The 16,848-nt window shown below is 39.1% G+C and overlaps 2 protein-coding genes across 2 annotated transcripts in view; one reads left to right on the top strand and one right to left on the bottom strand.

Annotated features, from left to right (window-relative positions):
- The first annotated feature begins 4,166 nt into the window (after positions 1-4,166).
- LOC137084999 (putative coiled-coil domain-containing protein 195) lies at positions 4,167-6,656 on the top strand. The gene is made up of 3 exons (XM_067451555.1): positions 4,167-4,411; positions 5,831-6,062; positions 6,145-6,656. The coding sequence occupies exons 1-3, from the start codon at positions 4,177-4,179 to the stop codon at positions 6,272-6,274; spliced, it is 597 nt and encodes a 198-aa protein (XP_067307656.1). The 5' UTR covers positions 4,167-4,176; the 3' UTR covers positions 6,275-6,656.
- A 156-nt stretch (positions 6,657-6,812) lies between these two features.
- Positions 6,813-16,848, bottom strand: part of LOC137084449 (guanylate cyclase soluble subunit beta-2-like) — a 38,811-nt gene continuing 28,775 nt past the window's right edge. The window contains exons 11-16 of the mRNA XM_067450720.1: positions 12,086-12,234; positions 11,828-11,974; positions 11,464-11,618; positions 11,094-11,311; positions 8,822-8,941; positions 6,813-8,009 (exon numbers count right to left, since the gene is read on the bottom strand). Of these exons, the coding sequence (XP_067306821.1) occupies positions 7,840-8,009; positions 8,822-8,941; positions 11,094-11,311; positions 11,464-11,618; positions 11,828-11,974; positions 12,086-12,234 (959 nt within the window). The 3' untranslated portion in view covers positions 6,813-7,839. The remainder of the gene's footprint in view (positions 8,010-8,821; positions 8,942-11,093; positions 11,312-11,463; positions 11,619-11,827; positions 11,975-12,085; positions 12,235-16,848) is intronic.

The following is a 16,848-nucleotide window of genomic DNA, read 5'->3' as shown; positions in this document are numbered from 1 at the left end:
ACGATAACACACGATTCGTTGGCTGTTCTATGGCAGCCCTGGTGGCGACGGAGAGGCATTTGTGGTTCAATCTTACGGAGATTAAGGACCAAGACAAGATCTTTTTTCTTGATGCATCGCTGGAGGAGGCCTATTCGGTGACACTGTCACCACAGTTACCGACAGATTCCTGGAGGCAAAGAAACAGTTGGCGGTGCTCAAGCAGTTCCTTTCTCGTAAGCCCCAGGTCTCGTCTGCTGCTGGGCGGGAGCAGCAGGCAGGGCGCAACAAAAGCAGAGTGTGGCCACTCGTACACCCCCGCAGAAAGGGTGGATGGGTGCGCAGCTCTCTAAGGCGCAGCCTTCTATAGATAAGACTGATCTGAGGACACAGGGCCCATGAATGTGAGGGTGGTCCCCTTCACGGTGCCCTCACAGGGTCAATCCGCCATCCCTGCCCGTCTTCTGCTAGTAGCCCCGTTCTAGCCGGGCCGAGTATGGTTCTCGGACATTGTGTCTCTCCTCGACGGCTCTCCACTGAAGATTCCGATCAGGAGGGACCTTCTCTTTCAGGCGGGCGGGTCCATTCTGCACCCTCGCCCAGAGTTGTGGAAACTGTGGGTTTGGCCTCTGAGGTGGCCCAGCTCATAAGTTCTGGTCTCTCAACCAAGGTTGTTGCGACCATTTTATACGCCAGAGCTCCCTCCACGAGGAAACTTTACCCTCTGAAGTGGAGACTCTTCACCTTATGAAGTTATGAATTTGTGTCACCCTTGCCATACTCCTCGAATGCCCGCAAGTGCCTTGTTTCAGGCTTCGGTAGGTATCGGTGTGTGTTTGCTGGTGTGCTTTATAGTTTCCAAGTCTATGACGTCACCCGCGTTCCTAAACGTTCCTTCTCTCTATTGGACTGATGACACACATGCTTCACAACACAATCACGCAGAGGCGTTCCCAGAGCGGTGACGCAGCGTCTCATTCCCTATTCAGGAAACTAAGGTTACAGACTTATTTTTTATTTTTTTTTGGTCCAAAATCTATTTTCGATGCTTCAAAAAATTCAAACTAACCAATTGAGATCACATAGGGACTACTTTGATGATGTTTTTATTACCTTTCTGGTCCTTCTGGACATGGACAGTATACCATACGTACATTTTTAATGGAGTGACAGAAAGCTCTTGGACTAAAAATAAAATATCTTAAATTGTCATTTCCGGATAGCGGTTTTCCCCCCTTATGTATTATTTCATGTATTTATTTTTACTCAGTAACGGATGTGGTTTAAAATGTAGCGAAGTACAATACTTCAAACAAAACATACTTGTTTGTTGTTGTTGTTGTTATTATTGTTATGTTTTTGTGATATCACTAGGAGGCACTTATGCCTTCCGTTATGCCTTTTATTTGTTTGGCCCGGGAAGCAACTGTCTAGAAACCAGAAAACTAGCCTAGCAACTGCACATAAACACACTAAAACACTCAGAGAACCTTAGCAACCACATAGAATTGCCCTGGCAACCATATACATTAGCATATAATTGTTTTAATAAAATGATCAAATGTCACACAACATTTTGTTGGTGCAAGATTTTGTTTAGTTTGATTAGATGTTGTTTACTCTTACATTTAAATTGTATTTACAGTGGTTGCCTCACAATAATCTGCTGTTGTCATCACAGCCATGCACACACTGAGGGGCACAATTTTAAAACCATGGGTTGCAAGGCTAGTGTTTGGGTGATAGAGTTTCTCTCCCACACAGACAGCCTCATGCATGATTCAGAATTTAGTGTGCACACTGGAGAATCAGATATCTCTTGTTAACAACATAGTGTTTTGGTATTCAATAGTGTGTGTGTGTGTGTGTGTGTGTGTGTGTGTGTGTGTGTGTGTGTGTGTGTGTGTGTGTGTGTGTGTGTGTGTGTGTGTGTGTGTGTGTGTGTGTTTGTGTGTGTGTGTGTGCGACCTGGTAATCCCTACGTTATGGGGACAAAATGTCCCCACAAAGATGGCAATATCTGAAATCCTTGTCCTTGTGGGGACATTTTTAGGTCCCTATGACGAAAACAGCTTATAAATCACACAGAGTTTTTTTGAGAAAGTAAAAATGCAGAATGTTTCCTGTGATGGGTAGGTTTAGGGGCAGGGGCAGTGTAAGGGGATAGGATGTACAGTTTGTACAGTATGAAATCCATTACGCCTATGGAAAGTCCCCATAAAACATGGAAACACGACATGTGCGTGCGTGTGTGTGTGTGTGTGTGTGTGTGTGTGTGTGTGTGTGTGTGTGTATGTGTGTATGTGTGTGTGTGTGTTTCAGGTAAATCCTGCATTATGGGAATAAAATGTCCCCACGAAGATGCCAATATATAAAATACTTATCCTTCTAGGGAAATGTTTTGGTCCCCATGAGGAAAACAGCTTATAATTCATACTAAGTGGTATTTTTTAGAAATGTAAAAATGCAGAACGTTGTCTGTGATGGGTAGGTTTAGGGTTGAGGGAGAGGATACATCATTTTTAAGTAAAAATTATAATGTATATGGAAAGTCCTCATAAAACATGGACAACCCAACATGCGTGCATACGTATGTGGTTCTTGCATTATGACAAGGGGGGAAAAGATACTTACTTTCTATTTGTATGTAGTGATCAGGGGGTAGGAATTTTGCTTATGTGCAAAATGAACCAGAGAACAAGTATAGCATTTCTTGTTTGTCAAATAAGATTTTTTTTTTTTTAACTACCATATGCTGTCTTTGATTAAATTTCGATCACAGTCGTGTGAAGGGGGAAAACATTAAAGCAGCAACAACTGCATACTGAGCTTAGCCATTTTGTGCGTATGTATATTAGGGCAATTTTCTGTAATTTTCCCCATTGTATGTTCTTTTGTACACTTTTATTTGATGTGTATTCGTTAGAATTAATTCTTTGTTGGACTCAAACACAGTATTCTTTATTCTTATGCCTTTGCTATAACTAAAGGGCAATATCCTTAACCTCTGTTTTATGCTGCTTTGGCAAATGCATATTCATTGGACCTCATAATGACACTGGATAATTGTGTATGAATTTTCTTAAGGGTGCTAATTACAGGTAATTAACCAATGGTTGTGGTTGGTTTCTATTGATCCCCCCTTTCTCTCTTTTTGGACATATACAACATGTGTACGTCTATAATTTCTTTTGCTAAATATCTGTTATGTGTTATATTGGTATTGGCAATTCTCAACATGAAATTTACAATAATTGAAAACTTATTTAAATAGCAATAAATGTAAAATATACTTGACTGACTACTTGAATCCATGTTAATTATAGGAAGTACTTTCCTTTTCCCCCATGAATGTAGAGCAGTAGTAGGTGAATCATTTATCTCAGCACTGAGAACAGAATAAGTAAGAAAGTATATGAAGAAGAGACACTTGATTATGAACTGAATTAATCTACATATTTAGGCGGTGTCTGCTTTAGTAATAATAATAATGGATACAGCCACAAAATACATATACACAACACTACTGCAACTTTAAACAACATGATCAGTGAAAAGGATAATTTATATGATGACATGAATGGAAAGCTAGGATAAAAATTATTTAGACCATCAAAATATTAATTTAAATCAATATTCATATGGCAGTTGTTACCTCTACTCTTCAGAAAGACGTAAAGGAGACATGTAATAAGGCTTATGGGAAACTTTTCCATCCTAGATTTGTTGCTACTTGTTGACTGACCTGATGAATTTTTTAAGCTCCTAGGGAGGCGCATCAGTTACCACTGAATCTATCGTTGATCTTCATCTCTGTCTGATGACAAATTAATTGCCTTTGTCCTCTCAGAGAAAGAAATTTAATCAGGATGTTTTTATAGCCAAGTGTTCTATGTCTGTTTGTTTTTTTGCACATGTATTTTGCCTCTATGTGCACTATTCCAGGCAAAGTTAATGACAGAAACTCAACACTCTGTCTGTGATTAATAAAACATCGTCCCGAAGCCCAAAAGGCCAAACACCTGAACGCTTTCAGCTGTATAAGTGGTGAAAGGCGACATAATCTCCCCGGGACAAGATTTGGGCTGAGATTGAAAGGCACTGTGGGAGAGGTCCGATATAAGAGAGTGGAAATAGGACTCTTCATGCTGCACTCGAATGGGCAGCAGCGGCAGGCGGGACGAATAGTCAGGAAGCATGGAGAGTGGACGGAGCTTGGCGAAGGTGATCTCGGAAATGCAGAATGAGATCAGAAAGCTGGAGAGTGAAAACCAAGCACTCCGCGGGCAGCTCAGCCGACCAACTTCGGCTTTGGACTCAGTGAAGCCATCCGCATTATCTGCTCAGCAGAAGGACGGGTTACAGGAGAGCTCGACCCATGCCAACCTGAGACGGAACGTGTCCGCACCAGAACTTGAAGGACAGTTCAAAGGTAAATATCTTGTGTTACTCAAACTTTAATAAGCATGTGCCTCATCTTAAATCCACCGAATGCAAATAAGTAGCTTGACTGTAAAAAATGTGTAGGTTTTATCTACCTGACCTAACTAAAAACGGCTTACTCATTCACTGTAAAAACAAAACAATAAAACTCTTCAATAGAAAATGTTCTAGTGACTGGTCACATCTAAATTTTTCAGTTGGCCAAATTGCGTGAATTCTGTGAATTGATACAATTTAATAAACAGAAATTAAATTTGGCCAACTAAAAACAAATAGATTTGACCATAGAAAATGTTCAATTAAATTATACAATTGTAAATCATACTTTTGACCAATAATAAAAAAGTTGAGATTTTACCAGGTAAAGATTCAGTGCACTATATATATTTGCACTGTGCATATGAAACCTATAATTAAGGTACCATAGTAGACCTTAAGACAGGGGTGGGCAACTCTGGCCTAGGGTGCACCTTATTCAGCTCTCTAACTCGTGAATCAGTATATCGTGTACACAAATTCAGGCAATATTAAGGACCCTGACTCATTACAGATTGTGACAATAATAGCTCTATTTCTGGCAACATCAAATGCAACAAACAAATATGTCGCTACTGCGAGATACACAGGTATCTTTCTGACATTGTTTGTTATTTAAAAGTACATAGTGATAAATACTTTGATTGTTACATCTCCCTGCAACATTTTAGTTGTAAATTAATTATAAATGTTAGCTAGATTTTGTATGCTAAAACATTTTTCACATGTCTTGAATTATGTGTTTTGAATTAGCTCACAGGATTATGTTTCACACTTTAAAATGTCCTTTAAGGGAATGTTCTCCTGGTTTTCATGGTGCATTGTGGGATTTTTAGGGAGCAAACATTTTAGTGCACTGGAAGGATTCTGAGATTGAGACAGCCCTCAAAATGGCCGACTCATGACTACTGAACTAAGCTGATTGAAACATACCCAAAACCTAATCAAACACACTTGCCTGTATCTTTCTATTGTGTGCTTGAACAGAGTTGGAGCTTAACTTTGCCAGACATTGGATCTCAAGGGCCGGAGTTTTCCTACCTTGTCATTAAGCTGATGATACACAGGGCAAATTTTTGAGCAATGTTGCCAGGCAATGCTGCTGAAAGATGTTTCTGTGGGCTTTTTCCCATATCCAGATAGAAATGTGTTGCCCATTCTCAATCGGAAAGTGCCGAAGCAACATCTTTCATCAACAGCTCAAAAAGTTGCCCTGTGTATCATTAGTTTTAGAGTATCATTAATTTAGAGTAAGCATTGATGAATATGATAAAGAGGTTAATACTTTCCAAACAAGTAATGCCATTTTTTGTCAAGCAATTGTTACGATTGATCAAAAAGATGTACATGCCTTTCTGGTTTCTTTCTATAGAAAACATTATTATGACCGTGCGGAGATACTCCATATCCTCAAATTCCATGAACGGCTCGCGAAAGAATGAAATTTTGCACAAGCCAAGACGATATGAGGAGACTCTAAACAACAATAAATGGACAAAATTGCACGATGGCTCACTCGGGCGTCCTTCTGTTGCCTATACTAAACCAGACATAGAGAAATTAACCAACAGACACTCCCTTCAGGAGTATGTCAATAAAAACAGGTGAGTTAGGCTTTAGTCATTAGCTTTGTTTAAAATGTTGACTTACTAATTTGTATGCTAAACATTATATTTCACATTTTAGAGCCAAAGTCAAGACGGTAACTTTCCTGTTGCCAGTGGATGATATTTATACCAATCGACCTGCACTGGCCGAGCACCTGCCTGAAAGGAGCACCTGTGAACTCAAAACAATAACTGAAACGGACTCATGAAATCCAAACTAATGGCAGAAACACCCGTGAAATGGACGTTTGTGAATATGACAAAGCTCAGTAATGTGGTCAAACTCCATCCCAACTCATTTAAGATGTTGTAGGTGAGTCCTGTGGTGAATTAATACCTACACCTGACCTCAACACTTTGACTCCGGTTACAGATTTGGTTTCTCCGATTCATCCAGCTAAAGAAATTCAAGTCATCTCATGGTCTCGTCTGAAGACTTGGCAATCCCTCTGTGGCGTTTGGATCGGGTGTCTGTACACACAGTCTGATTGTGTGAAGTGCCAGTGGAGACATGCGCTTCCCGCCCACTACTATAAGCTTGCTGAAATTGTTTGTCGCGCTTTGAATGATGAACATTACTTATTTGAGTCATTCTCTTTTTGTCTCTCCCTGAAATATTACTATTTTAATCAGAGTTAGCTTGCCTAATTTTAACATAGCATAGTTTACTTATAAACATGTTTAACTAAAAACGTGTGTATTAAAGCTGTGACACATTTGCTACATGAAAGAGAATGAAGCCAAAGGATGGTTTACACTTTATTATTATTATTAAGTTAAAGGGGCTATAGTAAGAATTTACCCATGTTAATCACTTTTTTATTGCCAATGTGTGAACAGCTTGTGAAAGTAAAAAAAAAAAAACACTTAAAAAATCTAGGCTATGAAACAGGCTATGAAAGCCTGTAGATGGATTTTTATGTGAAGGTGTCAGGTGTAATGTCAATGTGTCATGCAAAAAAAGTGATACATTTAAACTATAGTCACGCATTACCAGATCTGTACAGTCTATAGTCTCAAATATACCTTATAATCAAACTACCATAACAGTGTAATTTTAATTACCTCATCTGTCGACATGATGCCGACCAACTGCTTTCTTAACTGCCGCTGTCATTTGAGTTGCGTGTTTATTTTTTTATTGAGTTGAAAGCATACAGCTATATTTACATATTCATCTAAATGCACTTTCAGCAGCCTGGACAGTGCCGGGATGTTCAATAACAGAATATCATTTCAAAACTTCTTTTTAATTTTAAGCAAAAAACTTCAACGTGAGTATATCTGGGCCGCAGGGCATGGAAATCATGTTCAGTCTCTTGTACATGATGTGTGCACAAGCAATAAGTTGCCAGCTGCGGTTCACTTAATGGCCACTGGTATCGCTAATAACAAGTGTTGCTGAATTCTACATGTAGCCCCTTTAATATCGGCACAACATATCAGGGCCATTGAGAGTCCAGAGGCTTTGAGGCTCCCAATTTTTATTTTGGGGTCACGCAATCAAGTATTGCTCAGGGGTTGACAGTTACCAAAGATAAAACAAAGACCCTCATTTGTGAAATTATTAAAAAGGGACCAAGATAACAGCTCATTGAATAGGCTAAAGGCTAAAATAAACTGAAATATTTGTTTGCAGTCTAAACAGTACTAAAAAATTATTTAGTACATGACTATTAGCTTGTCTCAGAGAGCCTTTTTTCATATTAACATTATATTAAACACTTCAGAGTTATAGATGACATATTGGATACAACTGGGTTCAGGTAACAGATCAGAGTAACAAACAGAACCTAGTGTGAACATGTCTCCTGCGCTTATCAATTGAAGGTTTCTCCTTGTCAGTCTTGTTAGGTGTGCTTTCCTTTGTGAGCTCAGAGGGCTCGTCCAAAGAGCTTTTCTTACTGTAAAGACTTCCATAACTCTCAGAATCTCGTGGTTTACCTGTTAATGAACATAGTATTCAATGTCAGTTCACCCATTTGTTATCAATAAATGTAACTTTTTGGTGCCACTTTATATTAGGTGCCCTTAACTACTATGTACTTAACTCAAAAAATAAGAACAATGTTCATATTGTGTTCATATTGTATTGCAAAACACTTTTGCTGATATTGAGGTGGGATACGGGTAAAGTTAGGGACAGGTGGTTGTATGGGTAAGTTTAAGGGTAGGGTTAGGTGTAAGGGAAGCATAAGCAATGTAATTATAAATGTAACTACAGAAATCAATTACAGATGTTATTACATGACAGTATTTTTTTTTTTTTTTTTTTTACCAATCATGGCCTCCTAATAATCCCCATCCACTGAATTGGCTCTATCCCCCTCTATCCTCTCTCCACCTATCGCTGGTGTGGGGTGAGCGCACTGGTGCTGTTGTATTGTGGCTGCCGCTGCATCATCTAAATAGAGCTGCACACTGGTGGTGGTTGAGGAGAGACCCCATGCATGAGTGTAAAGCGCTTTGGGTGTACAGTAGTACATATGAAAGCGCTATATAAATGCCTCATTCATTCATCCATAATTTTTTTTAATGTAAGTACAATGTAAAAACCTGTGCACATTAAGGGCATAGTATCAAATGATTAATTTAAATGTTGGTACATAGTAGTTGAGGCCACCTAATATAAAGCGGGTCTCACTTTTAAACATTTTTTTTTTATGTAAAGGAGACATTATGTGACCCCTTTATATATCTCTCAAAATCTCACTTGCCCATTCATTTTTAATTTCTGCTGTACTGCATAATGATACCTGTTAGACAGCTTTGCTGAGTTTCAGTAAACTGTGCGAGAGGTTTGCTCTCTGTTGGGCTATCTCCATATTGCATTGGTACCAATGGACAACTGTCTTCTTTCTCCAGTTTCTGGGTGGCTTTAAGAGAGTTTGGAGATAGAAGGGAAGAAAACAGAAGTAAATGACATAGAAAACCGTAACATAATTGATGTTTTCTGTACATTAATTTATTCGTTATTTATTATTATTGTTAATAAAACTATAATCTCTTATGGAATGGTCCAATAAAATGGTCTCTTTTTATTGCAAGCATATACATCACATATACACTGTAGGGTAGTTCGTATGTATGATACGCCATAAAGTGCGTATCATATGCACGCGAAAAACAGCGTGGCATAGACACGCCAAAATGAGTTTTGCCGTATACATTCCACGACATTGCTCACTCGTATTTATACACATTTTCGTGAGATCTGCCTGGAATACAGGTTAAAACCATGATATATAGTGTTCCCAACTGTTCATGCAAAAAATTTAATGCAATTATACAAACCCGATTCCAAAAAAGTTGGGACACTGTACAAATTGTAAATAAAAGAGAAATGCAATAATTTATAAATCTTAATTTTTTTTATTCACAATCGAATAAAGGTAACACATCAAATGTTGAAAGTGAGACATTTTGATATGTCATGCCAAATATTAACTCATTTTTGATTTCATGAGAGCGACACATTCCAAAAAAGTTGGGACAGGTAGCAATAAGAGGCCAGAAAAGTTTAATGTACATAAGGAACAGCTGGAGGACCAATTTGCAACTTATTAGGTCAATTGGCAACATGATTGTGTATAAAAAGAGTCTCTCAGAGTGGCACTGCCTCTCAGAAGTCAAGATGGGCAGTGGATCACCAGTTCCCCCAATGCTGCGGCGAAAAATAGTAGAGCAATATCAGAAAGGAGTTTCTCAGAGAAACATTGCAAAGAGTTTGAAGTTATCATCATCTACAGTGCATAATATCATCCAAAGATCTTCATAATATCATTCAGAGAATCTGGAACGTCTGTTACGAATCTGTGTGTAATGGCTTCAAGGCTGAAAAACTATACTGGATGCCCGTGATCTTCGGGCCCTTATATGGCACTGCATCACATACCGGAATGCTACTGTAATGGAAATCACAACATCGGCTCAGGAATATTTCCAGAAAACATTGTCGGTGAACACAATCCACCGTGCCATTCACCTTTGCTGGCTAAACTCTATGGGTCAAAAAAGAAGCCATATCTAAACATGATCCAGAAGCGCAGGCGTTTTCTCTGGGCCAAGGCTCATTTGAAATGGACTGTGGCAAAGTGGAAAACTGTTCTGCTGTCATACGAATCAAAATTTGAAGTTCTTTTTGGGTAAACTGGGACACCATGTCATCCAGACTAAAGAGGACAAGGACAACCCAAGCTGTTATCAGAACTCAGTTCAGAAGCCTGCATCTCTGATGGTATGGGGTTACATGAGTGTGTGTGGCATGAGCAGCTTACACATCTGGAAAGGCACCATCAGTGCTGAAACGTATATCCGAGTTCTAGAACAAATGCTCCCATCCAGATGTCGTCTCTTTCAGGGAAGACTTTGCATTTTCCAGAATGACAATGCCAGACCACATACTGCATTATTTACAACATCATGGCTGTGTAGAAGAAGGATCTGGGTACTGAAATGGCCGGCCTGCTGTCCAGATCTTTCACCCAAAGAAAACATTTGGCACATCATAAAGAGGAAGATGCGACAAAGAAGACCTAAGACAGTTAAGCAAGCCTGTATTAGACAATAATTTCTATTCCTAAACTTAAACAACTTGTCTTCTCAGTCCCCAGACGTTATAAAAAGAAGAGGGGGATGCCACACCATGGTAAAAAAGGGCGTTGTCCCAACTTCTTTGAGATGTGTTGATGCCATGAAATTTAAAATCAACTCATTTTCCCCTTAAAATTATTTTTTCTCATTTTAAACATTTGATATGTCATCTATGTTGTATTCTGAATAAAATATAGAAATTTGAAACTTCCACATAATTGCATTGTCCCAACTTTTTTGGAATGGGTTTGTTAAAAGGCTAATGATATAAGCATAATATACAATAATATATTTAATACAATATAAAACTAACATATCTATAGTTCTCCCACGAAATAATTGAATTTCTGGTCCGATTAAGTATATATAATAGGACACCAATCTATATGTCATTGCATGTAACTAGTTACTAAATAATAAATAGATTCAACAGACCTTTTAATGCCAGCCTATAGTGAGGTAGCTGTGAAGCACAGTCTCTGCCAGAATGAGTCATCTTCTTGACTGAGTCAGTGTTTTGCACCAAAAGCCCCATGATCTCACTCTCTGTGACTTTTAGATTCCTCTGTAGGAAGTAAGTTAACATTCTTCCTTTACCTTTTACCTCTATCTCTCCACGCTCTTCCATCTGATAGCCTTTATTTCTTAGAGCACTGTTATAAGAAATAAAAGAGTTCTGATTTAAGTCAAGATTCTCAACTCATGTCTGATATTAATCTATGTTAAGGTTTATACTGTATCTTTACAGTGCCAAACAGAGATTATTTAAAGTAAAAGACAGAGGGCATATTTTCATGCTTCTCACTGATAAACACTGGGACTAATGTGGATTTTGTCAGGCAGGCCATGACTCTCCATTCGGGACGCTGTGTTAACTGTATCTCCAAACAAGCAGTAACGAGGCATCTTCTCACCAACCACCCCTGCCAAGACTGGCCCACTGTGCAAGCCCACCCGAATCTGGGACAAAAATAAGTACATTTAAAAACAGAGTATAAATAAAACAGAACAAATGTGTTGATAAAAATCAATTCAAACACTTTACCCACTAAACCCACAAAACATCTAAAGATTCATAATGTCTCATATACAAATGTACATTTTAGCAAATCAGGTGTAGCTTGAGATTATTTAATGTCTAAAGTATTACTCAAAGATAACCCCGTCACCTGAATAGGCCCACCAGTCACAGGGTTAGTGACTTCTTTTGCAGCTATGATCATGCCTAGGGCGAAGTTGGCTACTCGTTCAGTGTGACTTGACATCGGTATTGGCACACCACCAACAACCATGTAAGCATCCCCGATTGTCTCAACCTGCCGAACACATTTTGCAACACATTACATTTTTTTTAAAAAGATGATGAATAATTACAATTAATCAATTTAGTCATACATTTAATGACAATAATCAAGACTAAAGATCACCTTGTAAACATTGTGTACAGAGGTAAGACGGTCAAACCTCAGGTACATCGAATTGAGCATGGAAACAATCTGGATGGGTTCACACTCAGAGCAGATATTTGTGAAGGTCACCACATCACTGAAGAGGATGGTGCACTCTTCAAACTCACCTAAAAGAAAATCACAGTAGAGTCAAGATTTGACTATAGTAAGGCAAGGATTTAAATTATAAGGAAGTGACTTATGTGTGTGTTAAAGGTAGGGTAGGTAAGACTGATCTAAAACACTTTTGTCCAAATTTGTTTAAACTTTCTTTATATGTCAATACATAATTACAATCTAAGTACTCTGAAAAAGAGAGTATACAAATCGAGTGTCTCGATGCCAGGGATCCCCAATCTTGGTCCTGGAGGGCCGCTGTCCTGCACAGTTTAGCTCCAATCAAACACACCTAAAACAGCTTATCAATGCCTTTATAGGCCCTTTAACATTGATTAGATGGTTCAGGTGTGTTTGATTGGGGTTGGAGCTAAACTCTGCAGGACAGCGGCCCCTACAGGACTGAGATTGGGGATCCCTTCTCTAGACTTTTTAATCTGCAATAAACACCGCTCATTATTTTTGTTCGGGACGAAACAAGTGATTTGCTTCTCTCGCTACCATGGCTACCACTGCTTTTGCTACAGGATCTGCCCACATGCGCGCAGCACGAAACCTAGGAAGAGCAAGAGCATTTAAAATTTACAGTGCCGGGTTTTGCAGTCAGCGAAGGCAAACAATGCAAAAAAAAAAAAAGGAAGACAATACAAGAAAAGGCAATGCACGATAAGTCTTTGGATAAACACAGAAATCAAACACGCGTAAATATCGGCGTGGCTTTCCAACGATGGCGAGAACTGAGGGAGAAAAACGAGTCCTTGCTGGCTGTATTTCTGCTGGACAGGTAATGTTTCATTTTGATTTTACATTTTTTTGGTTTATGTTTTCATTAAGCTTGTATCACTAGCACATGTAGCTGCCTAATATAGCTAACATTACTTAGCATAAAGTTGCAATGTTATACACTTAGCCATTAATAGAGGTGATAAATACTCAATATGCTTAGCTCAAGTTGATTGCTGTCGTGTTAAATTTCGCTAAATTTAACTTTAGATAACAAAATGCATGTGTAAAAGCTATTAATGTGACACCGCATCCAGGAACTTTTTTTAGAACTAAGTTAGCTTTAGCTACTACTAATCAACAATGCTTTCATCAAGGAAACTCTTACAAACAAAACACTGATGCATACTATAACTGATGTTATTGGAAAAACATGTATCAATGCTACCCGTTTTTAGCTTTGCCTTATAAATATAAATAGCTTGTTACAGAATCAAACAAAAATATATTTTAAACTTTACCAGTATCGGTATTCAAGCTTGATAGTGAGGACTAAAAGACATCTTATTTATTTATATTCATACCAACAAAATTAGATTTTTTATTACATATAATTCTGACATGATGTTACTACATGCACACCCAGCTGAGCGGCCGGTGAAGCGCGTTCATGTATTTTGGGGGCATGGCTTTGGAAAGAGCCTAGAATGGAGAAGGTGGAGTGAATGGAAATAATGAGCTGTCTTTAAAACAGTCGTGAGAGGTCTACAGACACAAAATGTTTATACTTTATTTTCCAGAGCACTTACATTTTAATTATGTATTGATATATAAAGAGAGTTTAAACAAATTTGGAAAAAAAGTTTTTTAACCAATTCTTACTTACCCAACCTTTAATTGGGTCTATAAAATATTTGAGTATGATGCACTTTAAAGTCGTATGTGTCTGGAAGCTTTATGCAGAGATTTATGAGCTTAAGCTTCAGAAATATCTCACATTAAATTAGCACTAGGTAACTTTTGCTTTCTGGGTCCCCCTACAGTTGGGAAACAGTATTGTCCTCTACTACTGTCGTAAACTGTCATCCTAAATCAGGGGATGCGCGCTTGCATTTGTTGACATGACAACCATAGCCCTGAACACTGCATGAGGAGTTCACATGCAGGTGGTCTGCTTGCATTGCATGTAAAATGTCTTCATCCCAGGTAAAGTGGCATATGTTTCAGCATATGAATATAATTTCATGGGTTTTGTTTTTTTCAAACGCCAAATGATCGCGATGCTCATGTTTACAAGCCAGCATCATTATAGTAGCCTAGTCTAATAGTTACCATTTTACAAAATCTATATGATACTTCAATTCAATGTTTGAGTGGTAGGTTATAACCATATATCGTCAATATTATAATATCAAGCTACCATAGATGAATCTGCAAATTTGAAAAATCGATTTGGATTATAGCTTGAGGCAAAACAAATAAACACATATCACAGACATCTTAGGTATCCTAAGATAGGATATGATTTTGTACGTCTTATGTATTTACTTGTGTTTACGTGTCGGTTGTGGTGGAAGTGACGTGTATGCCGTAAACCAGTCAAATTTTGTAGTTCTTTTTGTTCTCGGGTTACTACCCAAAACCCGAAGTTTAAAAGTACGATTAAAAACGATACAGACCACGTCAGGCTATTGCAGACGTGTTATTCAACCTATTGTAAGTCGATGCATCATCACAAGAGTCTTGAAAATATATTATGAGGGTTGAAAAGTTACCTAGTACAGAGTACAGCAATACTCTGTAATGGGGGGCTCACAAAGCAGCAAGAAACACTAGCCTTTTACTTGTACAGCATGGTTCACTTGGATGAACAAGATGAAAATTTGCGATAGTCAGGTTTTGACCCCCCCCCCCCCCCACCCAAAAAAAAAAAAAACTCTGAAGAGCACAAGATCAAGGACAGAAAACCATGTTATGCATTAACGAGAATCAACAGTAGCCAGGCAGAATTGGCAGAGAAGGAGCTTGAAAGCTGGACAGAACTAGCGGGTCCAGAGAAGCAGAGCTCTCAAGTCTCACGCATTGGGCGTGAGACACACGCATTTCAACCCGTTCACACACTCACACGCCACACCTTGTATTTCTCACGCAGAGAAATCGGCAGGGTAACACGCGCGCTATTAGAGGAATCAAGCGAGTTCCCTTTATCGAGGGAACTCAACACTGCGTTGTCGAGTGACGATATTCTGGGAACGCCCCCAGCCTGACGGCTCTGAAGTATGAATGAAATCAGCCACCAATCCGATTGGTGCAACGTCATGACGTAGTAGGCGACGGCGTACGCGGAAGCTATAAGAAGGCGCCGCCCCAAACAACAGACAGTCTTTGCTCTTCAGCGAGGCGCTCTGTGTGAATATTGTTTGTCTATTTACTGTTGTCTGTCACCAGTCTTTCGAATAAGCATGGCAAGCGAGCAGTTTAGAAGGTGTGTTCATCCGTGCCCGCGCTACATTACGGGCTCGGACACACACCAGCTGTGTGTGCAGTGTCTCGGGGCGCAGCTTGAGCGCTTGAGGGTGCCGCCTGCAGCGAGTGTGAGAGGCTGCCACTCCGGGTGGTGCGCTCACGGCTGGCCGTGTTCTCCGAGAGCAGCCAGGCTCGCGAGCCCCATGGATCCGGTCCCGCGTCTGCCAAGGCAGCGCGGCGGCGTAGATCCTGGGGCTCACAACTGGATCTCGCGACGGGAGGCGGGCATGCTGAGGCATCTTCCCAATCCTCGTCCGATGATTCAGACGCTCTTCCGCCTCGTGAGGAAGCCCGCGCTGCGGCTTCTTCCCACGAGGTCGATAACCCAGTGCTGATGCTGTCTGATTCTGAGGGATCAGATCAGTTCAGCCTGGAGGCGGGCGGAGTGCAGGTGAATTCACCTCTTCACTCCCCCGCTCAAGAAGAGCTGGTGGACGTGCTGACACTTGCTGTGGCCAAACTTAAGATTGGAGTTATTAACATGCTCCACAGCACCCACCCAGTGGATTTAGTTAAAACTGCAAGATTTAGAGGGATGTATAATGGATGCACTGCATTTAGGCCTGTGAAGCAATATAGTAAAATTTCAATATTATTTTTATTTTTCGAACATTAATTACAGATCAAATATATTCGTGCTCCCCCCTATTTATGGAAGCTGAAGTGTAGCGATATAAAATTTGCAATGCAATATGTAAAATGGCAATGCATTTCAAAATTTACATTTACATTTTCCGTACATTTGTGCAACATTTGGAGCAAAATAATAATTCAAATTGAATAATATAATTTACATTTGCTATTTCCTACACTAGTTTTAACATAAAATTTAAACACAAATTGTATATTGTAGGCTAATACTTTATATAAGTTGCAAAATTAAAAATTAAAATGTATTACAGAAATAATTAGATGTGTTTACAAGTTCAAGCAATTCCAAAAATTATGCCACATCACCGCACTAGCCATTATTTTTAATGGAAAGGAGACATAGGTGTTATTCAAGCTTTAATTAAATTTTGCATGGTGGCAAAAATTTTTTTTTTTACATTTTGTTATTTTAACTGAATTCAGAAATGCTTTTGAAATTAAAAACTTTGCTTTTAATAAACAAAATACATATTTGAAATAATGACTGTTTGGAGTTGGGTGCTCCGTTCCCTGAATCCACAGCCTTTGTTGTTATTTTGAGTGTACACAAATAAAAGTAGACAGTTTATAATTATCTCTTGTACTTAGCCTATCTGTATGGCTAAAAAATTATGGCGTATTGGTGTGGGAGTTGTTTCCGCTGTCATAAAGAGAGGAAAAAATACAACCATACTGATATAGCAAACAATAATCATAGGCAGCTTGTCTAAGATTATTTGAGAGTA

The sequence above is a fragment of the Pseudorasbora parva genome, chromosome 8 (genome assembly GCF_024679245.1).
Source record: "Pseudorasbora parva isolate DD20220531a chromosome 8, ASM2467924v1, whole genome shotgun sequence".
NCBI classification, from domain to species: domain Eukaryota; kingdom Metazoa; phylum Chordata; class Actinopteri; order Cypriniformes; family Gobionidae; genus Pseudorasbora; species Pseudorasbora parva.
The sequence above is the reverse complement of the archived record's forward strand: the minus strand, read 5'-3'. Positions and strand labels throughout refer to the sequence as shown.